Genomic DNA, 24,840 nt, shown 5'->3' with positions numbered 1-24,840 from the left:
CAGCGTCTTGTCCCAAACCAGTGGACCCCTAAAGATTTCACCAATGTGGCACAGACTTTGAATTTTGAGGGAGTCTTTTTTTCCCACTAGTTGGCATCTGGGCATCCAGAGTACTTATCATATTTTGTTCAACAAAGTTCAGTTAGTATCATGTTCTGTAGAATATCAAGATGATCCAGGTCTCTGTGGATAATACTGTAGCAGGAAGCAGGAGAGTTAATGTAGCACTGGGCCAAGACAGTCAATGTATTCTGCTGGCCTTCCCACATATAAACAAAATGCCTTTGAGCCTTTTTAATGATGGAGATTGAAAAGAATGCATTTACCAAATCAATAGCTTCATACCAAGTGCCAAAATCTGTATTGATCTGTTCAGGTAAAGATCCAGCTCAGAGAGACTTCCCTGGTGGTCCAGTGGCTAAGACTCCACGCTCCCAATGCAGGGGGCCTGGGTTCGATCCCTAGTCAGGGAACTAGATCCCACATGCTGCAACTAAGAGTTCACATGACACAACTAAAGACCCCACATGCCACAACTAAGACCCAGCACAGCCAAATAAATAAATAAAAAAAGAAAAGATCCAGCTCAGCAACTACAATTGGGACTATCACTTGGTTAAGTGGATGGAAATCCACAGCCATCCACCATAATCTGTCTGTTTTTTTATATTCATGAGAACCAAATAGGTGTATGATAGGGAGTCCTGCATCTTTTAGTCTGATATAGGTGCTAATCTCTGCAATTCCACCCCTGATAGGATATTATCCTTTATGTACTGTCTTGTCACTACATGCTAGGCTTTCCCTAACATAATTGGTGAGGGAACCAATCAATATGTGAGGTCTGCTACCTGTTAATCCATTACCGTTAGGAGATGTAACTGCAGGATGGATCTGTGGGCCCACTAGACCCACAGTGAGACAAACATGAATCAGGATTTCATTTATTACCTTTCATCTCTCAGCCTCATTCCAGCCGGGGGAACCACAATGGCATTTCCGATCCCCTGGTATTGGTGTCACCTCAGAATCCAGTATTCCACAGCCCTCGAGAAATCTAGGAATCCCCTTTTCCATAGTGGATGGTTTCTCTAGAAAATGGCCACGAGTCCCTTTAAGGAGGAACTAGAGGAATATTGTGCATACTTGCAGTGGCCTTACCAAGTCCTTCCCCACAGGGAACTGGACTGCCCATCTGTCAGTCTGAGAACTGACTCAGATCTAGAAACTGGGTGAGAACTTGTGATTTTCCACTGTAGTGAAAGCCATCGGGCTTCAGCTCCCCAGATCTCCATGTTTTCTGGTTATACAACCAAACAATACTCTATTCAGATGCTGTCATATCTCTTTCCCAAAGACACTATGGATCATCAGTCATTGCCACAGATCTCTGTGTATCAAGGTACCCTGGTTGCTACCTCAAGCTTGCTGCCCATTCCAGTAATTATGTCCACATTTCTGACAGTTAAGTAACCCCACCTGCCTCTGCTTTTTCAGAATCCTGTTATTCCCAGTAACACAAGGCAGTCCAGTTCAGTGGTACCATGTCTTACCGCCACCCCAGCCTGTGGAGGACCCTACCACTGAATTTCTCATTGCTACCAGAAGCTCCCTCACCACTGTGCTTTGTATTACACCAGGAGTTAAAGGCCATGATGTTTGCAACTTATTCTCAAATTGTTCAGGGAAAAAAAAAGTTAAGAACATACAGAGAGAGAGAGAGAGAGAGAGAGAGAGAACAAGCAACAAAGCAAATGAGGCAAAATGTTAGCAATAAGTAAATCTGAGTAAAGGATATACGGGTGTTTGTTTTGTTTTGTTTTACTTTTTGGTATGCAGGATCTTAGTTCCCCAACCAGGGCTCGAACCCGTGTCCCCTGCATTAGCAGGCGGATTCTTAACCACTGTGCAACCAGGGAAGCCCAGGAAATTTTTGTGATAGAGCGGCACACAGTAGTTTCCAGACAATTTCTGGTTACATTTCCTTTCTAATTTTTAATGCATCTCTTTTAACTTTTTCCTTTCTTTTTCCTTAATCAGGCTCCTGAAGAAGCAACTTGGAATTCATCTTTTTAAGCCTTTTTTTTTTTTTTTTGCTTTTTTATTTCCTGTTTCATTAACATCAGATTTTAATTTTATTTATTCCTCCTTTCTGCTTTTTGTACCTCAAGAGCTCAGACTTGGACCAAGAAAAATGTTTTTTCCATAATACTGTCATCACTATTCTATGCATGGCCTGCTTTATTTATTTTGTTATTTAAAATATAATAGAATAAACCCATGCACAGTCTGTGTCCAACTTCAAAACTAGAAAGAACAAACTATATCTCTATGATCTTGAGCCGTTTAAGTTAAGGTGTTATCAACTGGATTGTACTTTAAATCATTAAGTTGTGTCTCAGATTTTTTTTTTTTAGAAAAGTCAATCTTTTTTTTTTAAGTTATTTATTTAATTTATTTATTTTTGGCCGCGTTAGGTCTTCGTTGCTGCACGCGGGACTTCTCTAGTTGGAGTGAGCAAAGAGGGCTACTCTTCATTGCCGTGCATGGGCTTCTCATTGTGGTGGCTTCTGTTGTTGCAGAGCACGGGCTCTAGGCACACGGGCTTCAGTAGTTGTGGCTCGTGGGCTCTAGAGCGCAGGCTCAGTAGTTGTGGCACGTGGACTTAGTTGCTCTGTGGCATGTGGGATCTTCCTGGACCAGGGATCGAACCTGTGTCCCCTGCATTGGCAGGCGGATTCTTAACCACTGTGCCACCAGGGAAGCCCAGAAAAGTCAATCTTTTTGGACTGTAGTTGAAAACAAAAGGATGACAACATGGCCTGAATGACTGTTATCAAGAAGTTCTTCCCCAAAGCTTTTTATACTTTACATGTTCACTGATTTTCCTCCAATTTTTTATTTTGGAAAACTTCAAACCTACAAAATGTTGCAAAAATAATACAGTATATCCCTTACCTTGATGTATCAATTATTAACCTTTTGACACATTTGTTCTCTCTAGATAGATAGATAAATATGTTTATATATAGTGTGTATATATATGTACATATGTATAAATATACATATGTGAATGATAGGTATAGGTGTATATGTAATACCTATAGTTATAGGTATATACATATATACACTCACATTTCTTTTCTGAACTGTTTGAGAATAAGTTGCATTTATTATGAGACTTCATCCCTAGACATGTATCTCCTAAAGAATTCTTATATATTATATAATTCTCATATATTAAGCAACTTTTTTTTTTTTGGCCACACTGCACGGCTTGTGGGATCCTACCCCAACCAGGGATCAAACCCGGGCCCAAGGCAGTGAGAGCTCAGAGTCCTAACCACTGGACTGGCAGGGAATTCCCTATAATTCTTATATACTAACTCAATATCATTATCAAACCCAAGGCACTTAACATTTATTGTCTAATATACAGTCCATATTCAAATATCCCAATTATCCCAATAATGGCTTAGAGATGGATGGCCCAAACAATGTCTCTTTAGCACCAGTCCCTGGACTTTTTCTGTCTTTCATGACACTGATGTTTTTGAAGAGTCCAAGACAGTCATTTTGCAGACTGTCTCTCGGTCCGGATCAGCCTGAGGTTCCCTCTTTCAAGTGGGGCCACAAGTGAGGTGCTTATGGCACTGCTGTGAAAACATACAGAAGTGGAATCTGGCCTCTGAGGAGGGCGGGGACAGAGCAGACTCTCTAAGGGACTCTGGGCTGAGCTCAGGTCTAAATGATGAGAAGGAATTAACTAAGCACACTGGCCATGGCGAGCAACAGCCCTCCAGGCCCAGGTGCAATGACATGGCCATGAGAAAGGGTGAGGGGGCCAAAGGAAATGACAGACAAGCTTGGGAAGATGTTGCCTTTAGTTCTGGATGGTGAGTGTTCCCTTGGAAAATCTGAGAAAAATCCATGTAGTCGGGGGAAGCCTGTGGCAGAGGCCTGGGCTGAAGGAAACCATCTGTGACGCAATGAATTGTTTGCAATTCTCTATAGGAAATGTCACTGCAGAGAGTAGAGAATAGAAGAGGCCTGGTTCAAGGCTTGAAGAATACTGCCAGGGGTGGGAGTAGGTGGAGGGATGGCCAGAGAGGCAGGAGGAGGCCTGCAAAGTGTGTACAGAAAGACAAGGGAAGACGAGTTTCAGGGAATGGTTAAGGGAGCAAGGTTAAAGGTTAATACTGACACTTGTTAAAATGGTAAAAAAGGCTTTCCTCAGGACTGTTGCAATAGGAGTACTGCAATAGGGCAGAGAGATCTGACTCAACACTGACTCCAACAAGGACAAGGGGGATTTAGAGCCAAGGGCAGCACGAAGGGCTCAGTGGATGGAAAATGACTAAGGGGAGACTTCAAGGAATTCTTGCGAAACTGACCTAACAGAATTCTTGCTAAGGCAGGTGAAGGACTTAGATGTCAAAGGTGGGCGTGAGGAACTTGATCAGATGTCAAAGATGAGGGAATTCTTCCTAAACCAACTTAGCAGGATTCTTTGCTGAGACTGGGTTGGGCAGACCAGACACAGGATGGCGGCCAAGGTTGAGACCTAATCAAAAATAGGGCCTGGGGGAAATTGACTCAAGTTTGATCAAGGAGAGAGTCTTTGTCAGAAAGCAACCCGTCAAGAGCGGCCAAGAGGAGGACTGAAAAGTGCTCACTGCACGTGGAGGTCACTGCGGCCTTAGCAAGAGCTGTGAAGAGTTTGAGGATATTCTGCATATAGTTCTATGTATATATGGGCTGGAAACACTTAATTTTAAATATAACTCATTTTTTATATCCATAAAAGGAAATATTATGTAGCCATAAAAAGAAAGAGAGAATTATTTAGGTACTCATAATGGAATGATCACAAAGTTAAATTTTTAGTTGACAAAAGACCTAGAGATGATCATACTGAGTGAAGTAAGTCAGACAGAGAAAGACAAATATCACATATCACTTATATGTGGAATCGAAAAAAAATGATACAAATGAACTTATTTACAAAACAGAAATAGACTCACAGACATAGAAAACCAATTTATGGTTACCAAAAGGGAAAGTTGGGGGGAGGGATAAACTAAGAGTTTGGGATTAACATACACACTACTATGTATAAAATGGATAAACAGCAAGGACCTACTGTGTGGCATTGGGAACTATATTCAGTATCTGGTAAGACCTGAAATGGAAAAGAATCTGAAATACTCTTATATAACGGAATCAGTTTGCTGTACAGCCGAAACTAATACAACATTGTAAGTCTATACTTCAGTAAAAAATTGTTTTGAAAACAATATATGTATAGTAAGTTAGCATTTGCATAAAAAAGGAGGATCGAGATACACACACATATGTGTGGGAATGTGTCCACATATGTATGTCTTTGCTGGTGTATACATAAGATGCTCCTAGAAAGATATACAAGAAACTGGTAGCATAGGCTGCCTGTAAGGAGATGAACTTGATGACCCGGAGCAGGGGTGACAGGGAGATTTTTCAGTGGATAGCCTTTTCTATCTTTCGAATTTTTGTACCACGTGCAAATACTATGTATTTAAAAAATTAATGTATAAATATTCTTCCTGAGATCACACTATAATTACAGTACAATTTGCATTTTATTGGACATCTGTTCAGATGACAATATAAGAAGATCTGTCTTTGTTTGTTTATTTGTTTGTGGCCATGCCACGTGGCATGTGGGATGTGAGTTCCCCAACCAGGGATCGAACCCATGTCCCCTGCAATGGAAGTGCAGAGTCTTAACCACTGGACTGCCGATGAAGTCCCTGTCTTTGTTTTTAAATGATCTGCATCCCATTTTTTGTCCAATGTTTCCAATTTTTATTACTGTGAACTGCATTGCTGGATGCGTTCTTGTACACTTACATCTGTACACTCATGATTCTGTAGCATAAATTCCTACAGAGGGAAGAAGATTCTTCCACATTGCCTTCCCGAAAGGCTGTTCCAGGCCACACACCTCTCCCATCCACACCAGTGTGTGCCTGGTACCCTACTCATTCTACAGCCCTGAGTATTGTCCCCGAATTACGCAGGGTACCTATGTGGCACAGACGATGCTGAGCGCTTACTTGCTTTGCCTCCGGAGCACACAAGTACGCTACATCTCTCAGCATCCCTTGCCGTGAGGTGGGGCTGAGTTCTGGTTGGTGGCAGTAGTGATGTACACCAGCACTTCCAGAACTGGCCCCTAAAAAACCTCTCCATAATCCTCAAGCTCTCTCTCTTCCTTCATCTGCTTGACATGTGCAGAAAGTCAAGTGGAAGTCTCTGAGCCCTAGAGCATTACTAGGTTGAGCAGAGAAACAAATTTTTACCATATCTCATTGCTGCCCCCTCCCCTCTCTCCGCACTGAGATTCGATCGCATGCCCTGGACCTAGCAGCAAGTCTTTGCTCAAATGTCATCTTCTCGGAGGGCATTCCCTACCACCTGATTTAGCACAGCCTGCCTACAGATCTGAGCAACTTTGAGGGATCTGCCTGTCTTTCAAATAAGATGATACTTGCATTTCCAATGAAACTTCTTCCCCAGACGATGATGCAACCTTGATAAATAGGCTAGAGCCACTTAGGGCAGAGGTGAGGGAGTGCAATGGTGAACCCCTGGGCCGTGAGGCCTCAGCCTTACCACTCCGGAGCCCCGGACCTCACCACGACAGCTCCAGCCACACTTCCTAGGCTGTGACCTGAACAGAGCATAGTGATCACCTCCTTCGTTCATTCTAAAATATATATTGAGGGAGTTCCTGCTGGTCCAGTGGTTAGGGCTCTGAGCTTCCACCGCAGGGGGCACTGGTTCGATCCCTGGTGGGGGAATTAGGATCCTGCAGGCCACGCAGCATGGCCAAAAATAAAATAAAATAAAATAATAAAATATTCATTGAGCACCTATCAGACACTATCCTCAAGGCTTTGGATATAGCAATGAACAGATGAGACAAAGATTCCTGCCTATTCGAGTGGGAGAGACAGACCGTAAGCAATAATACTAATAAATAAGGTAGGCGAAGAGGTGATAAAAGGAGAAGAGCAGGTTATCCGAAGTGCAGGGCAAGAGGTACGTATCTGTGCTACGTAGGGTGGTAGGAAGGTGACATTTGAGAAAAGACTTAGAGGTGACAGTCACATGCTTCTCTGGGAGAAGAAGGCTCCCAGCAGAATTAAGCAAAGGCCCTGAGGCAGGGCCACTCCTGGAGTGTTCAAAGAGCAGGAATGAGTCCACGTGGCTGGGAACTTGGAAGGAAATGAGGTCAGAAGGCATGAGGAGGAGGGTGCCCAGACGGCGCAGGGCATCACAGGCTACTCTACGGACTTTGGCTTTTGCTCTGAGATGATATACCTTTGCACAGTTTCAGATGGAGAAGTGACAGATATTCTGACTTACATGTTTAAAAGGATCCCTCTAGCTTTTGTATTGAGAACACACTCAGGGTGGGAGGAAGGAGAAACTTGGAGAGTAGGGACGAGGCTGTGCAGAAACCCAGGTGTGAGGGATGGTGGTTCCCGCTGGATTTGGTAACAGGAGGTGCTGAAAGGTAGAGGGATGGTGGATATATTTTGAAGAAGGAGCCAATGGGATTTCCAAATGCACTGGATATTGGATGTGAAAGAAAAGTGGGGTTAAGGAGGCTCCCAAGGTCTTTGGCCTGAGCAGCGGGCAGAATGGATCTGCCTGAGTTAGGGGAGACAGAGGTGGAACAGTTTTAGGAGGAGAATCAGAAGCTCAGCTCTGAACATGGTAATATTGAGATGTTTCAAGACATCAAAATAGAAACGTTGGGACTTCCCTGGTGGTGCAGGAGTTAAGAATCCGCCTGACAATGCAGGGGACACGGGTTCGAGCCCTGGTACGGGAAGATTCAACATGCCACGGAACAACTAACCTGGTGCGCCCCATCTACTGAGCCTGCGCTCTAGAGCCCGCGAGCCACAACTACTGAGCCCATGTGCTGCAACTACTGAAGCCCATGGGCTCCTAGAGCCCGTGCTCCACAAGAGAAGCCACCGCAATGAGAAGCCTGCGAACCTCAATGAAGAGTAGCCCCTGCTCACCGCAACTAGAGAAAGCCCGTGAGCAGCAACGAAGACCCACTGCAGCCAAAAAATAAACAAGTAAATAAAATAAAGTAAGTGTAGTAATTAAAAAAAAAAAAAAGTCGAGTAGGCAATTGATATGCAAATCTGGAGTTTGGCAGAGAAGTCTGAGTGGAGATTAAATTTCAAAAGTTAACCACCTGCCTTTTTTTTTTGGCCATGCAGCACGGCTTGCGGAATCTTAGTTCCCTGACCAGGGATCGAACCCAGGCCCCCTGCAGTGGAAGCGCAAAGTCCTAACCACTGGACTGCAGGGAATTCCCTGCCATTGTTGTTGTTGTTTTCCTCCCAATGTATAATTTGACTGAGAGTATTGAATCCTCCATCGCTGCATCACTCTGAATGATGCAACTTAAATGTGTAACAAGTACATTGTAGTTGTATGTTAATACTCTGTCTCTGTGGATCAACTGTTGTACTTTGGACTGGGACAGTGATAGTTTAATATTTAACATTGTGAATATCGTGACTTTGTTTTCTAGGAGTTCAGATAATGAAAATGAGAATAATTATAGTACCAATGCCAGCATGACCCAGATAACACATAAAACACAGACTAAATGTTTATGTTATTTTAATGACAAATGGAAGGACATATATAACTGGATTAGGAAAGTAAGTAACCAAAATATATCATAGTGCACACTATGCAGAAAAAAACTGGGGATTGCACATGGTGGAAAAGAGTATATGAAAGCACATGTGGAGATTGAATCGCACAAGTTCAGGATGAGACAGGCAAGTACTTCTAAATGTATCAAAAGCCAGTGTGTTGGGACTTCCCTGGTTGGCGCAGTGGTTAAGAATCTGCTTGCCAATGCAGGGGACACAGGTTTGAGCCCTGGTCCGGGAAGATTCCACATGCCGCAGAGCAACTAAGCCGGCGCGCCACAACTACTGAGCCTGCGCTCTAGAGCCCGCGAGCCACAACTAATGAGCTTGCGTGCCACAACTACTGAAGCCCTTGAGCCTAGAGCCCGTGCTCTGCAACAAGTGAAACCACTGCAACGAGAAGCCCGCGCACCACAATGAAGAGTAGCCCCCAGCTCACCGCAACTAGAGAAAGCCCACACACAGCAACAAAGACCCAACGCAGCCAAAAATAAATAAATAAATAATAAAATAAATTTATATATTAAAAAAAAAGCCAGTGTGTTCGTTTGCTTGTTTGTCTCCCCAAAAGACACCAAAGCTCAGCTGAAAACAGCAGCCATTGAATCGACACAAACACGTACGATCAGCGTACTGTTCCCTTGACCGCGCTATGAAACCGAGTAGAATTACATTTCCTCATTCAGATATTGCAACTAAAATGTCTTGTGGGCCAACAGAAGGGTAGACTCTAGAGCGTAACAGATGTGTTGGCCCCTAACAGTGCGAAACTGACTCCATCGTATCTCACCAATGATCATACTTTCTACAGTGACTCAACTGAGGCATGGCAGCCACAACAAATGTTTCCCCTAGCTCTTAGGTACTTTTTCAATGAAAACTGGAGCTTCACATCATTTCTTAATTTCTATGAAGGTTGCCTTGAAGTTGCAGAAGACATAAAACAAAAAAATTGCTGATCTCTTATACAAATACAAACTAGACTTTGCTTATTTATCTGCATATTCAGCAGAGAGTGCAAATGTAAATTTTGGCAAATCCCATTCAGCATATAAGCTCCTTACCAAAGAAAACAGAAAGATCTTACTTGCTAAGTGTCCTGGACACATTTTGCTAAAAAGAGACGTGATTTACTTACCTGTGATATTGAGGCTTTTATAATGTGCATTTTGGTCACTTTTCCTTTTCTCGAAATGTAAAGAAGAATTAAATGAGGATTTTTTGTTTTTTGTTTGTTTTGTTTTACTTTATCACTTTTACTCTATTATGTAAAATTCACTTTGCCTTGAAGTTGTACTCTCAGAAGGCACACATCACACTGATTCCTGGTGTCAGGCCAACGTGATGACATCGAGCTAAACATTCTCTCAACAAAAGCACTGAACACGGAATCATTAGGATTCTCAGTTTTACCACTAAATGAAAGAAAATAAGACATCCTAAAGCCTGCAGGCAGTTCAGAGAATTATTACTGGAAAAGGAAACAGAGAAAGCAAAACTATTTTACTGTATCATCAGACAGGAAGAAACAGGTCGTTGTCATTTTTATTCTGTATAGGTTATATCCATTTAAATTAGTACTATTTTATTTGCCGTCTTCTTTTTTAAAGTCTTGCCTTTACGTATCTTAAGAACATATGTAAATATGCTTCCCTGGACTTGGTTCCCTGGGGCTTACGCTCTGCTGGGTACAGAATCTTTGGAGTTGTTCTCTTTCTCCATTTTACCGATTTGCATTTCCCCCCTTTTTCTCGCCAGCACCTCACACTGCTGCATCGAGGTCACCGTGTTATCTTCAATGTCTTCTCTGGGGAAGTAAGAGATTTGACTTTGGACATGCTCTGCAGCCAGCACAGTCCCAGCAGCAGTGTCCAGGCCTCTGGCCTTGGAAGACTCAGGAGGGCAGGTCCCCTTATTGCACAAACTTGTCCATGTCCTTGACATTTTTGCTGCTTAATGCTTTTTAGAGTGACACCCTTTCCTTCTGTCCAGTTGAACTGACACACCTTGCATCCCATAATTTCTGGCCCATCAGAGAAGGAGGAAAGGATGTAAATTACTTGAATCTGACCTTGTTTCGTATGTCCCCACCTCACTGGTAAATATTCATTGGGTTAGAAATACTATTGTGACACTCATAGGCTCCCAGACTCTATAAATTCTAGATCATCAGGGGCTTCAGAAATAGAGTCAACAACTTTCAGAACTTTATTTCCAAACAAGTTAATATTACAAAACGCAGTCAACCAAAAATGAGGAATTCCGCCAGGGCGGTGGTTCTTGGCTGTATATTGAAATAAAATTTAAAATCGGTATTTTAAAAAAAATACCCATGTCTGGGTGGGTCTTACCCCAGGAGATTCTGATTTAATTGGTCTAGGGTGTGGCAGCAGGACTTTTGAAAAGCAGCACACTTTACAGTAAAAGCTAGCTTACTTTCTTTCAAGATTATTAATTTCTTTAGAGATCTGACTTCTATTTGCACACATTCTGCCTGAAAGTTTTTGATGGTATAAATGAGGTGCTTACCCTTGGAAGGTAAGTGCTGACTGAAATATTTCTTACCATTAATATAGTGATAATCTTTATCATCAAAGTCAGTATGTTCAGTGACAGGCACAAAATCCTCAGTCCAGCCATCAAAGGTGAAAATGATGACCCTCGAAGACTCTGCTTTCTGGTTCACATACCCCGCCTGCTAACCTCCACACACCTTTGACTGGCTTTTTTTTTTTTTCTTCCAGTTTTGCTATATTTTAATGGTAGGTTTTTTTTTTTAAGTACTACTATTTTTTAAAATTAATTAATTAATTAATTTTTGGCTGTGTTGGGTCTTCGTTTCTGTGCGAGGGCTTTCTCTAGTTGCGGCAAGCGGGGGGCCATGCTTCATCGCGTGCGCGGGCCTCTCACTGTCGTGGCCTCTCCCGTTGCGGAGCACAGCCTCCAGACGCGCATGCTCAGTAGTTGTGGCTCACGGGCCTAGTTGCTCCGCGGCATGTGGGATCTTCCCAGACCAGGGCTCGAACCCGTGTCCCCTGCATTGGCAGGCAGATTCTCAACCACTGCGCCACCAGGGAAACCCAAATGGTAGGTTTTTTAAGGGATTAGTTTTAGGTCTTGTCAGCAACATCAAACAGAAGATACCGAGTACTCCACAGGGTACAGAGCGCTGCCAAGCACCTCAGAAAATGTACGTGATGTGGCGAACATGTGGTTCTTGCCCCCTGAGGAGCTTACAGTCTGGGGGGCGGCGGCGGGGGCGGGGGGCCTGACAACTCACAGTCTAAGAGTTGCGTGAACAACAAAGTAACTTATTAAGGCAAATACCTCATCCCCTCAAGCTACTGTGGATGGAATCATTTTGGAATTAAGCTAATCAAGAGAGAGGCAAGACTGAATTTGGTTGAGAATTCTTCAGGCTCATATAGTTTTTTAACATCCATCATAGTAAACAGAACTGACCTAACAGACAACTGAAAGTGGAGACTAGATCTCTTGAAGTGCAAGGGCTAGAACTTGACTGTGGTTACTTACTTTAAAAAGCAAACATACTGAACGGTATGACCAGGCCTATTACACTAGTTTAAAAATAGGCCAAGTACTGGCACTGCGTTCCCCTCATGCTAGCATTGGTCATTTAAAATAGTGAATATTAAATATGTGGGCTCCACAGCTAACCCACAGAATGCCCACCCCAAGTCTTAATGTTCTGTGTATCAAGTATCCACCTCGTGTGTACTATGAAAGTTTTATTTATGCCCCATTATCAAGTTGAAACAATGTAAATAGTCAAATTATAAAAAGCTCATGACCTGCATATTTCCATATGTGAATGGAAATATATCTACATAGGAAATAAATGGCAATCCTATCTACCTATATAAAAAAAAACAGAATATCTCCAGATTTGCGTACTCACCACTATAAGAAGAGGTAGGCAGGTTTTAAGGTTTCACAATCAGTTGTCAGAGAAACAGCAGTTATTCCTGCAGTATCTTGTTAGCATCTGACTAACAATCTAAAAATAAAATTATTTTTAGATTACATGATTTAGAAGACATTATAAACCCACCAAGAATTCGTAATTATTCCATCATTAACCCCAGAATCACTATCAGAAAGAGTAACGATGTGATGTAGAAAGAAGCTAATCAACATGACTAAAAATATGCTCTTTCAGGGGCTTCCCTGGTGGCGCAGTGGTTGAGAGTCCGCCTGCCGATGCAGGGGACGCGGGTTCGTGCCCCGGTCCGGGAAGATCCCACATGCCGCGGAGCGGCTGGGCCCGTGAGCCATGGCCGCTGAGCCTGCGCATCCGGAGCCTGTGCTCCGCAACGGGAGAGGCCACAACAGTGAAAGGCCCGCATACCGCAAAAAAAACAAAACAAAACAAACAAACAAAAAAATGATCTTTCAGAAGAACGATCTGGTCATCTGGAAAAATCACAGCTACAACCTGTGAACAACGCCCATATGGGATGCTGATTTGGCCAAGACACACTATTTCTAAGCAGGAGAACCATGAGATCAGGGTGAATCAAGACCGTCTCCGAGGAGCAGCCTATAAATTTCCAGACTGACCTTGGGCAGCATAATTGGTCCAATTCCTCTCAAAGACAGTTTCATACTATCCTACCCACATCAACCCAAAGTTTGACATTAACTCGAAAAACCGAAGAGCATATTGGAGCGGAAGTGGACAGGTGTGTAAACTCCAGCACACTCTTATTGCTGTATTAAGTGTGCAGGTAGGCACATTCCACCCACAACAGTGTCGTTCCAGGAAGCAGGGCAGGAGTAGTGGCCCATTAGAAAAGAGGCTATTCATTGCACAATTAATAGAAAAGTGAAAACGTTTCAAGATCTACAATAAGCCTGTATCCAAAGGAGTCTTTTCCATCAGTGACGTGCTGGGCTTTGAATTCTGGGCTGCAGCTGTGTAATGGACTCGCTCTGGTCTGCTGGCCTGGGTATGGCTTGCTTCCTGCCTGTTGAAGAGTGAATAGGCTACACGGAGCTAGGATGGTTTCTACTGAGTGGTAAGATTCACAGAAGTTCCAGGGTATTCATGTCACGATCATTCCTTGGGCAAAGTTTGATGCAGATGAAGATAAAGTGGTTTCTTGGTCAGCAATTGCAATTTCTTTCTTTTAAAGTCAGTGGGTTTCTTGTATAGTTCTATTGCAATTGGCCCAGGTTTAATTTCATCCTCGTCCATGAAAGCAAAACACTTGGTGCTGGTAAACCTTTTTTGGGGCTTATAGTGTTTGAATTCAAAGAAAATAGCTGCACCTTTGGTTAATTTTTCAACATGCTTCTGGAGCTCCACGTCCACATTAAATGAACATACATATCTTCTTCTCTTGAAGCCACTGGAGTCTCTTGCACAGGAGTTAAATCCATGCCATTCAGCTCTTTTATGCTAACCGTGATATAGGGATCAATGCATTGCCCAGCATCTTTCAGGCCAATTTTCTCAATTCTGATAATGAGTAACGTCACTCCTGGTTCTGACGGCAACCTTGGTAATAAAGTACGGGGAACTCTTAGCAGGAAAGGCATCAGGAGACCCTGCTCTAGCACCACCCTCTTCTTCAAATTCCAAATTCTCTTCTTCACCAGGTGCTAAAACTCTTCTTAAGGGGACAGGCTGAACAGCAAATGGGAATTCTTTATTATATGTAAGAACATTCTTTAGGATTGGTTCTAGCTTCTTCAGATCCTCCAGTTTAAACTCTTCTTGGGACCGTGTGGGCTGTAAAGCTGCACTTCGTAATTCCAAGCATGTCGCCATTTGCCTATGGTTTTCTTTTGTTCTTCGGTGAATTCAGAATTGCTGTGCTGAGCTTGGGCCTCTTTTTGTAGATGTCTTGCTAATATCTGATGCTCCTCTATCGCCTCCACCAGCTGGCCCCAAGAGTCGAAGTCGGAGCCTCTCCCAAAGCTGGCACCCCAGCGCTGCGGCAGACTTTGGGTCACCTCCGACATGGCCGGTCCCCACCGCGTCCCCTCCCGTCCCTACCCCAGCGAGGCTGGGCTCTAGGGTGCCATCCTCCCCGGGCCTGGCCCCGACATTAACAGGGCCAGGAGGAACTGCCAGGCCACCGCCACCACCACCAAGGAGCCGCCCAAGCCCATCTGCCGCCCGAGCCGAACTCTGCGGCTCTGAAGCCTTGACTGGAACTCTGCCTCCTCAGAACCCTGAGCGTTATCCGCTCACTCAGACCCTTCAGCGTGCACACGCGTCCCCCCAACACTGCCGTCCGTCCCTCCCCACACACTTCCCTGGGCTTCCCCCCGCCTTCACGCCCACCACTTCTCACTGGCCTCCTGGGTTGAATGCAGCCATTCTTTGCGAACGGAGTCAAGCATTTTGAAGGCATTCTTGTCATTTCAATACCTCCACCAACGGTGGCTATGGCGGGATGTGGTGGTGGCATCAGTAGTGACAGGCAGCGAAGGTGGTCAGGATGACGCTGGCTGCTGCTGAGGCAGCCATGACAGACGGGAGCAATGGCAGCTGTGGCCACAGGTGGCGGCCACAGACGTGAACCCAGTGGGTGAATCAGGCGAGGCGGCTGACCTTTGCTGGAGAGATCCCTCTCCACCAGAGCCCACTCTGCCTGATGTGTGTGGCAAGCGGGAAGGGGCAGCGAATTAAAAATCCATCCCCTCGGGACTCCCCTGGTGGTCCAGTGGTTAACACTCTGCGCTTCCACTGCAGGGGGCACGGGTTCGACCCCTGGCCAGGGAACCAAAATCCCGTGGGCCAAACTAAAAAAAACAAAAGACCCCACAAAAAACCCATCCCCTTAAGTAGCCCTCAACCAAATGAAGGGTGTACAAGTGCCCTCACCCCGAGAGTGGGAAGCCTATTTCCACTGCTTCCCAGAGTTGCCCAGAGAAGGAAGCTGCTGCCCACAGTGATACCTTGCTTGAAAATGCACCTCTGATGTGCTGCCTTCCCTTCCCTGCCTCACTTCCCACAGCTCTACCAGTGCTTTCTGGGATCATCTCCCAAACCCTTGTCTCAAAGTCTGTTTGTGGGGGAATCCAAGCTACGATGATGCGTCACGAGCCAAGCATTCAAGCACATACGGCACATGAACAACAACTGACCATATGCCAAGCCAGAAAGTCGAAACAGATTTCCAAAGACTGAAATCACATAAAATATGTTCTCAGCCCAATTGCAATTAGGCAAGATAACTAGAAAAATCCCCATATGTTTAGGAATTTAAAAATACAATTTTAAACGTCTAAATAATCTGAGATCAATGAAAAAAGCAAAATAGCCATGCTTTGGGGAAACAGTGCATATATTAGAAAAGGGAAAAGGCCGAAAATCAGTGAGCTAAACATTCCAAAAGGTAGAAAACAGAAAATTAAATCCAAGGAAAGAAGGTAACAATAAAGAAGAGATTTAAATTAAAATAAATATATGAACTAGAGAGCACCAACAAAGCCAAAAGCAGATTCTGTGAAAAGACTAATAATATTGATAAACTCCTGTCAAGACTCATCAAGAAAAAAAGGAAGAGGACACAAATAACCAAAGTCAGAAATGAAAACGGGGGGAATTCCCTGGCGGTCCAGTGGTTAGGACTCCACACCCTCACTGCCGAGGGCCCAGGTGGGAACCAAGATCCCACAAGCCACACGGCTCGGCCAAAAGAAGAAAAGAGAGAAATGAAAAAGGCGCCTTTGTCACAGGTTTGACGGACCTTAAGATAACATGAGGATATTAGGAACAAATTGATGGCCATTTAAAAATTCAGATCATGTGAAAAATTCTTAGAAAAATACATTTTACCCAAACAGACGCAAGAATAGAAACTATGAAGTTTTTATGGGTAAATATGGGCAAAAATTCTTTGCAGGCAAACGCCGTCAAGGGGTGGAGTCCCTTCCCCACCAAGAAAGAGGCAGCGTCTCCAGGGCCTGTAGTCTGGGTTGGCCTCATGACTTACTTCAGCTAGTAGAATGTGGTGAATGCGGTGACTTTGTTTCCATTTTTGCTCTCGTGGACCCCTGAGACCCACCATGTAAGGAAGCTGGTGTAGCCTAGTGGAAGAGAGGCCTGTTAGAGATGTTCTAAAACGTAGTCTCCACCTCCATTTTGTCTGCGCTCTTATCACTTCTTTCAGTCACATGGAGAGAACCCCACCCTAGCTTACTCAAGTAAAGACAGTTTGGCTGAAAACGTACACAGAAATCTGAGGGCTCAATCCACAGCCCAAGGAAACTGGAGCTGGGAACAGAAAGCCACCAGGACCCAAGCAGCCCTTTCAGGGACCACAGGAACTGATCACAACCCTCTCTCCACAACCTGGGTTTTCTTGTTCGGGCCACATGGCATCCAAGGGCCCCTGCAACCCTGACTGCATAGGACTCCCGCCCTGGCTGCGAAGCCAACCAACAAGTTCCTTTGTTTTAGGTGTCAAATCCCCAGGAGAGGCTCCCAGCTCATTTTTCCAAGCCAGAGCACAAGCCTTAGATTTCAAATGGCCAGTCCGGTCAGCGCTGACCAGTCACTTCCAGTTTCTGTAAGTCTGGATTACGCTCCAGGGAAGAGCAACTTATCTGAATGGTGAAGCTGGGTGCAGGCTCTGGGCTCGCTCTCTGCATACTTGCCTGTCTACCCTCTGCACCTTAGGACCTCCCCTGCAGGAAGACGATCAACCAGCTGTGCCCGCGGAGCCTGTAATCCTGCAGAGAAACATTAAGAAGCTGCAGCAGCCACTGCTGGTACCTACCCGATCCACTCAGCACCCTCTCCTGTGTGCTGAAGGCTGCTCACGTGACTTCCCACTGCTCTCTGCTCAGGGCCCTCTCTTGGTGGCAGGAGGGCACTCGGCCACGCATAGGGTAGTCAATGCCCATGAAAACATCCCTCAGTGTCAGATGGGGAGTTGGTGTACATACACCCCAACTTCCTTGCCCCTGGGATGGGGGAACTGAGGTATGTTCTGTGCCGCCTCCCAGAAGTCCCAGGTGGGACTGAGCCTCAGCTGCCCACAGCAGTGACCGGTTTTGATGATGCACCTTTTATTGGCTGCCTTCGTCTCTGTCACACCTCTCCACTTCCCTACGAGTATTCCTGGAATCATGCCCCCAGATACTACCTGCACTCAAATCCTCCGGGTTGGACTCTGGAAGGATGCAAACCAAGACAGAGGAGAAGTCCAGTGCAGCAAACTCCAAGCCACATCCGTCAATGCAGCTGTTTTCCATACAAAAGCCAGTGTTTTCACCTGCATTGCCTCATGCCCATGTCTATTGCTCAACTGGTTCTGAACTCAGGAGGGAAGGACGTGTGTTATTTATTGCCCCCTAAGCCTCAAGAAAACACTCAATGAAGACTTGTAAGTGCTACAGTTAAGGTGAGAAGGAGCCCTTCTCCGTATCCGTGCGGCAGGAGACAGGAAATGGATGTTGGCAGTGCTGAGGGGGAAGAGGGGTCGCCTTAACCCTGGTGAACAGACAGAGCAGCTTGCCCCAGGCCCCAGGCCCCTCCTTGGCGCACTAGGTGAAGCTGGGGAACAGGGCCCGCAGGCGCTGAAGGCAGGAGCCAAAGCCTGTAGAGTCTTTATTTATTGTGAGCCTTGATGTCCAGGGAAGCCAGGCCCATGTCCACAGCCCTCAGGACTCCACCTGGCCATGCTTCAGGGGTGGAGGCATCAAGCGCAGTCGCTCATGTCCAGTTCTCCTACGGTCTGAAGGGTCCTCAGGAGGCAGGAAGTGGCTGTGCCTGCAGAAAAAAGCCGCATCAACATCTGCTAGCACCTCTGTGGGCCTGGCCCTGGGACCACTGCTGGCGAGATCAGGTAGACACGGCAGAGGCTGCCCTTGCCGAGCTCACAGCCTGGAGGGAGAGGGTGTCAGGTGATGCCCTCGGGTGCAGCGAGCCATCACTGGGAGCAGGGAAGGCAGCATTCTGCTGGGTTTACACAGCACCTGCTGTGTGCCCAGCACTGTGACAGGTGCTAGGGACGCAGCAGTGGATGCAGCAGACACACATCTCTGACTCCAGGGAGGGACAGACACAAATGAACAAAAACGTGTCAGCGGGTAAATCCTATGAAGAAAACTGCATCGGGGTGAAGGGCAGAGGTGTGTGGAGCGGGAGGTACAAGCAGCACTTCACGCCGTCAGCCGCGCTAACGTGACATGTCTTTATGCCGTGTTTTACGAGATGAGCCTGTGTGTTTGCCATTTTGGAGACCAGAGAAGAGAGGAGGCCTGAATTTCACTGCCCCCAATCGGAGAGGGAAAGTTGCAGCTGGGGTGCCATTACCGGGAAGGGGAGGGCAGTCTGGAGGACCTGGGTGCGGGGTTAATGACTCTGAGTGCGCTGGAAAGCCACAGGCTTTAAAGGGGACAGATGTGACCCCATTTCCGTTTTTAAAAGCTCCTTTGGCTACCAGCGGGGAGACAGAGAGTAGCAGGGGGGCAGGGTAGGGCTGACCCCAGGAAGACCAGGGAGAGCCTTGGTTGCTCATTCCGGGAGGGACGGAGCAACTGGCCCTAAGATAGGAAGGTGGGGTCTTTGCTCAGATGCTCAAAAACTTGAAAGAAGTATCACCAAAATACAATTAATAAACTAGCGTGAACAGTATGCAATCATTACTGAATATTTTCTGAAAAGAATTAAAAGTCCATCTCACTGGTGTCTGCTCTTGGAACCTGAACCTTTCACTTATCTGTGCCTTATTAAAAAAAAACAAAACCCAATGTCTACAGGGCCTGGTAGAAGGGCATTTCCCCAGTCTTTAGGCAAGAACTCCTCGGAAACAGGCGATGGGAGGGAAGCAGACACAAGGCAGTAAAGTATAAGCCATAGTGGAGGGAGCTCAGGGATCTTGGGAGGATGGAGACGGGCCATGACGGGATTTTCTGGGGGAGGTGACATCGAAGCTGGGATACAAATTAGCCAGATGGAATGGGAAGGGCAGTCCAGGCAGAGGAAAAGTGAGATAAAAGCCTGGCAGCAGGAGAGACCAGCATTCGAGTAGCTGCATGTTCACTGGGGCAGGAAACACAGAGCTTGAGGTGGATGTCGGGTAGAGGCAGGGCCAGAGGCCATGTCCTGCAGGGCCCGAGAGACTGTGCGGGGTGTAGACTTGGCCTGGTCAATGCGAGCCATGAAGCAGTACACAGTCAGAGTTCCTTTGGGATCACTCTGGGACCTTCACAGAGAACGGACTGAATGAGGTAAGACTGACAGCATGGAGGTCCAAGAGAAGGCTTCTCTTCTGGGTGCGAACAGAGAAGATGGGGCCCCAGGAACCGAGAGAGGGGCAAATGGGAGGGGCTTGAGAGGGAGCTGGTGAAAGATGTGACTTCTTTTTTTTTTTTTTTTTTTTCCTGCTGTACGCGGGCCTCTCACTGTTGTGGCCTCTCCCATTGCGGAGCACAGGCTCCGGACATGCAGGCTCAGCGGCCATGGCTCATGGGCCCAGCTACTCCGCGGCATGTGGGATCTTTCCGGACTGGGGCACGAACCCGTGTCCCCTGCATCGGCAGGCGGACTCTCAACCACTGCGCCACCAGGGAAGCCCAAGATGTGACTTTTGCCTTTGGAGCTTGCAGGCCAGTGGGAGAGACAGTAAACATCTAAATCAGCATTTCTCAACGTTTTTTAAAAAAAATTATTGCCCCCCAAGGAGTCTTTTTAGACATTTTTTAAAAATTGAACCCATCCATGACACTTTAATACCATAGATATAGTGTATATCTGTTTAGGTACTGTATACATTAAAAACAGGTAAGACTTTTTTGCCCCATCCTTACCCCCATTGCCCATACAGCTGAGAGGCAATGAGGACGAGAAAGGGAGAGTGGGTAAGGGAGGAGGTGGATCAGGTCAGCCTGGGGAAGAACACAGAGAAGCAGCAGGAACCTGGGATTTTGTTCTCAGTGTGGATGAGAAGTCACCAAAGAGCTTTAAGCAAAGGTGTAATGTGACTAGTTTTCAGTTCCTAAATGTTCTCTCTGGCCACCGCATGGAGGCAAGGTAAGAGGGGATTCAGGGAGACCAGGGAGAAGGCTGGGGCAAGTACCTTGGCTGTGGAGGGGGGGAGGAGATGGCTGGACTAAAGCAGGGACTATGGAATGGGTAAGAGGGGAACATGTGCTGATGTTCTGAAAGCGGGATGCATGGTAAAGGTCTGTGTGGGGCTGAGGCTGACTCCAAGGTCTTTACTCTGAGCAGCTACGAAGATGAAGGGGTGGGATGAAGTGCTGAGCTGCTGTCTTACCTCTGCCGTAGAGGAGGCGTGTGTCGGCTGCACCTGCTCAGCACACTGCAGGAAGCGGCGCACGTGTTCTGCACAGTTGCCCACGGCTGCCTCGTTCTTTCTAAGACATTCCTCAAAGGCCTCAAAAGGCTCCGCACAGGCCTGGCGGATCTGCCGGATGACTGGGCTGCAGGGGCAGGGCATTTCAGGCCTGGGGAGACTTCCACCCCACTGCCTACCCCCCCTCCACCTGCCCCGTACTTGCCCACACTCACTGGGCGGACGTGCACTGAGCAATGCTCATCTTAAGGTGGTGACAGTCTCGTTGCCATGACTCAGGCTTGGCTGCCACACACTGGCCATACTGCTCCAGCTCCCGGCCACAGTAGCGAGCAGTGATCTCCAGGGCCGCCTGCCTGTGGGACGTGACAGTCTGAGGATAATTCCAGGCAGTAGGCAAGAAAGGGAATTCTGATCTGAGTCTGGGGTGGCACCCCATGGGGTCTTGGGCAAATCTCAGAGTCTGAAGGGTCCTGGGATAGGGCCAGGGAGGTAGAGAGGTAAGGCATGAGCCTTGGGGGCTGTGGAGCAGGCTGGAAGCTTCTGGGGAGATAGTGGAGGATCTGAAAAAAAGGTCTGATTATTCCAAGGCAGGCTGTGGAGGTCCTGGAAGAAGGGTCTGGGAGTCTGGGCATCCCCTAGTTTAGGCTTGGGAATCATGAAGAGAAGGCTTAGGGCCTTAGAAGTAACACCTAGAGTTTTCCGAGAGAACCTGGGAGCCCTAAATGAGTTCAAAGGCCCTAAAAGTGAGGGTTAGAGGTCCAAGGGTTGAGGTCTTGGGTCCTGGGTAAAGGTCTCTTGACCAAAGGGTCTTAGACATGAGACCTGAAAACAGGGGTACTGAAAGGGAGACTTGAGGCCCTGGGGCAGGTTTGGGGGTCCTGGGGTGGGTCTCAGGGTCCTAGGGGCATGATCTGGAAGCCCTGGGTGAGGCTGGGGCTCTAGGGTAAATCTGGAGGGTCCTACAAATAGGCTCTTCAAGTTCTTGGGAACAAGGTCTGGAACTCCAGCGTGAGATCAGTGGTGTCTAAGAACAAGTCTGTGGGCCCTATAGGTGAGATCTGAGATACTCGACAGACCCGGAAGTTCCAAAAGGTAAAGTCAGATGATCCAGGGGGAGGAACCTGGAGCTCTAAAAGGACGGCTCTAAGAGTCCTAGAGGTCCTGGGAGAAGTCTGGAGTCGTAGGGTTGCAGGGTGAGGGACGAGACCCGGTGTTTTGGGGGGCAAGGCTTGGGGTGTTGAGAGACTGGACCTGAAAGTCCTCCGTTATCACCCGAAAAAGGGGCGGAGCCTAAACGCTCAGAGGGCGGGGCCTGAACACGCGCCGAACTGAGGCTCGTGAAGGACAGCGCTGAATCCTAAGGCTCGGGATCTCCAGGGAACAGAGTGGCCAATCCTTCTTCCCGGAGTCCTGGCCTAAGTCCAGATCACTGGGGAAGAGAAAGAATACGGGGGCAGTACGGGGTAGGGGCTCCCGCTACTCACATCCTGAGGCCGATGCCGGAGGAGGATCAATGAGGGAGGATAGCCCCGCCTTTTCCGGTATCAGGTTGTCATGGCGGCGCCCAGCCCAACCCTCCTTGCCTCGTATTTTCCCGGTCGCAGAGCAGACAGGCAGCCCAGTTCCCTTTAGGCCCAACCCGTCATGGCGACGCCCTACTTGTCCTTCCGGCCCCGACCTCTAATGGTGGAGCCTTGCGTAGCCACTTTCCGGCCCCAGCCGGCTCGGTACTTTGTGCCCTTCAATTTCCGGCTGGCCCTGGCGGCACCGGGAATTCACCGGAAGTGCTGGGAAGAATCGCGGTACCTCCGCTCTAACGCGAGTGCCGCGCCGGTGTGCGCCGCTCCTGTACTTGGCCGCAGCCGCACGCGCCTTTAGTCGCCTTACTGGAGCTGGTGGCCAGCGGCTGCCGCTGCTGCGACCTCTCAACATGCTGCCGTTCGCGGCTTGGTTGGGCGCCGTGGCTGCGGGCTGCTGGGTGCCCGGACACGGAACCTGATACCTGATGCTCCTCTGCATCTTCTGCTCTGCGCGTGCGCTCACTAGCCTCTGGGGACGCTGGTTGTACGCGAGGCGGAGCGGGCGGGAAGGGGGTCACCCCGGGAGCAGGAGAAGGAGGCCTGGACCACTCGTCTACTCAGCCTGGGTTACCCAGACCGTGTCCCCTACCCCTTGGCATAAATTATGAAGCCAAGGCGGATGTGAGTTTTAGTCTTGGCTCCCTGCCACATTGGGGAAGTTAGTTCTCTGTAATTCTTCATCATATGACGTTTCCGCCTCCTCGTCTGTCTTCAGGTATGAGGCTCCGTGTGAGTATCCCTTGGTCAGAGAACTGAGCGTCAGTCCTGCTGTCTTGTGTGCAGAGCTTTTTCCAGACCCAGGGTGAGCCAAAATGAACATAAAATGTAGTTAATCATAGTGGCTTAGAGGAACCAGAGCCATTTGTGAGCACGTGACAATTGCTTGGAGTCTCAGTATGTTACCGAACTGAAACAGCACAGCTTAGATGGGACTGGAACCCATGGGCTGGGACTCGAACTCACTGTCTTTTCATTGAGCTCGCACACCTGGTATCAGGACTTACAGAAGCTCAGGTTTTTTCTGTCTGGTTACCCAAAGAATTCAATGAGACACAAAGTGATAGGAAAGAAGTGGATTTATTTAGAGAAATACACTCTGTAAGCAGAATGCAATCCATCTCAAAAGGGGAGAGTGGCCCGGAAATATGGGGTGGTTAGTTTTTATGGGCTGGGTAACTTCTTAGGCAAGTGGGAGGAGTATTCTAACTACTTAGGGGAAGGGGCGGGGATTTCCAGGAATTGGGTCCCTGCCCACTTTTTGGCCTCCTGTGGTCAGCCTCAGAACTGTCCTGGCACCTGTGGGCATGTCATTTGCATATGTTAGTGTATAATGAGGTTCAAGGTCTTCTGGGAGTTGAATCTTCCTCCATCTTGGGCCTAATCGGTTCTAGCCAGTTTTTGTCATACCTGCAAAGGCTCTGTCATTCTTTTATTTTTTTTATTTGTTTGTTTTGGCCACGACACACAGCTTGAGGGATCTTAGTTCCCTGACCAGCGATTGAACCCGGGTCCAGGGCACTGAAAGCTCCAAGTCCTAACAACTGGACTGCCAGAGAGTTCCCAGGGAAAGGTTTTTAAAGACAGGGTGAGGGGGCTTCCCTGGTGGCGCAGTGGTTGAGAGCCCGCCTGCCGATGCAGGGGACACGGGTTCGTGCCCCGGTCCGGGAGGATCCCACATGCTGCAGCGCGGCTGGGCCCGTGAGCCGTGGCCGCTGGGCCTGCGCGTCCCGAGCCTGCGCTCCGCAACGGGAGAGGCCCGCGTACCGCAAAAAAAAAAAAAAAAAAAAGACAGGGTGAGGGAGCGGGGTTGTGAGGTGTGTGATCAGTTCTAGACGTTCTTCTCATTGGTTGGTGGGAGTTAGTATCATCAACTTTCTGGTTCCAACCAGTCTGGGGTCTACGTGCCTCCATCTGGTGAGGGTTTCAGTATGTGCAAAACAGCTCAAAGGACGCGGCTCAGAATATTATCTGTAGCCCCTGAGGAGGAACTAAAGGGCCTTGACTTTGTTTAATGGCTAAACTATTATTATTTTGTCTTGTTTGACGGTTTTCCTTGCTGCATTTTCTCACTTCTCTGATTAAATTTCCTCTTTGGAACTCGGGGAAGGCCCAGGAGGCTAAAGTCTTTCTACAGACAGAAGGTAGGCAGAGGACATGGGGAGGAAGTGTGTTCTGGGAGGGCCCCAAAGGGTCCTCCTTGGTTGCAAGTGTGCTCGTCTGTAA

The 24,840-nt window shown here is 47.3% G+C and overlaps 1 protein-coding gene and 1 pseudogene across 3 annotated transcripts; both read right to left on the bottom strand.

Moving 5' to 3' along the window:
- Positions 1–2,676: 2,676 nt before the first annotated feature.
- On the bottom strand, positions 2,677–24,811 carry CHCHD5 (coiled-coil-helix-coiled-coil-helix domain containing 5). 2 transcript variants are annotated; one of them, XM_079940211.1, is made up of 6 exons: positions 22,522–24,811; positions 21,250–21,390; positions 20,996–21,161; positions 16,706–18,486; positions 12,655–12,753; positions 2,677–2,789 (listed from the first exon to the last, which is right to left on the bottom strand). In XM_079940211.1, coding segments are annotated over exons 1-4 (333 nt in total). In that variant the 5' UTR covers positions 22,524–24,811; the 3' UTR covers positions 2,677–2,789; positions 12,655–12,753; positions 16,706–18,462. The 2 variants fall into 2 exon arrangements, with proteins under 2 accessions (XP_079796337.1, XP_079796336.1); XM_079940210.1 differs by lacking the exon at positions 2,677–2,789 and having other exon boundaries at positions 12,058–12,753.
- On the bottom strand, positions 12,963–14,723 carry LOC307195740 (axin interactor, dorsalization-associated protein-like; annotated as a pseudogene). The gene has a single exon. The product of its transcript is annotated as an axin interactor, dorsalization-associated protein-like (transcript).
- Positions 24,812–24,840: the final 29 nt, after the last annotated feature.

This window comes from Stenella coeruleoalba (assembly GCF_951394435.1).
Source record: "Stenella coeruleoalba genome assembly, chromosome: 13".
Taxonomy (NCBI): Eukaryota; Metazoa; Chordata; class Mammalia; order Artiodactyla; family Delphinidae; genus Stenella; species Stenella coeruleoalba.
Note: the sequence above shows the minus strand (reverse complement) of the source record. Positions and strands in the feature narration are given on the sequence as shown.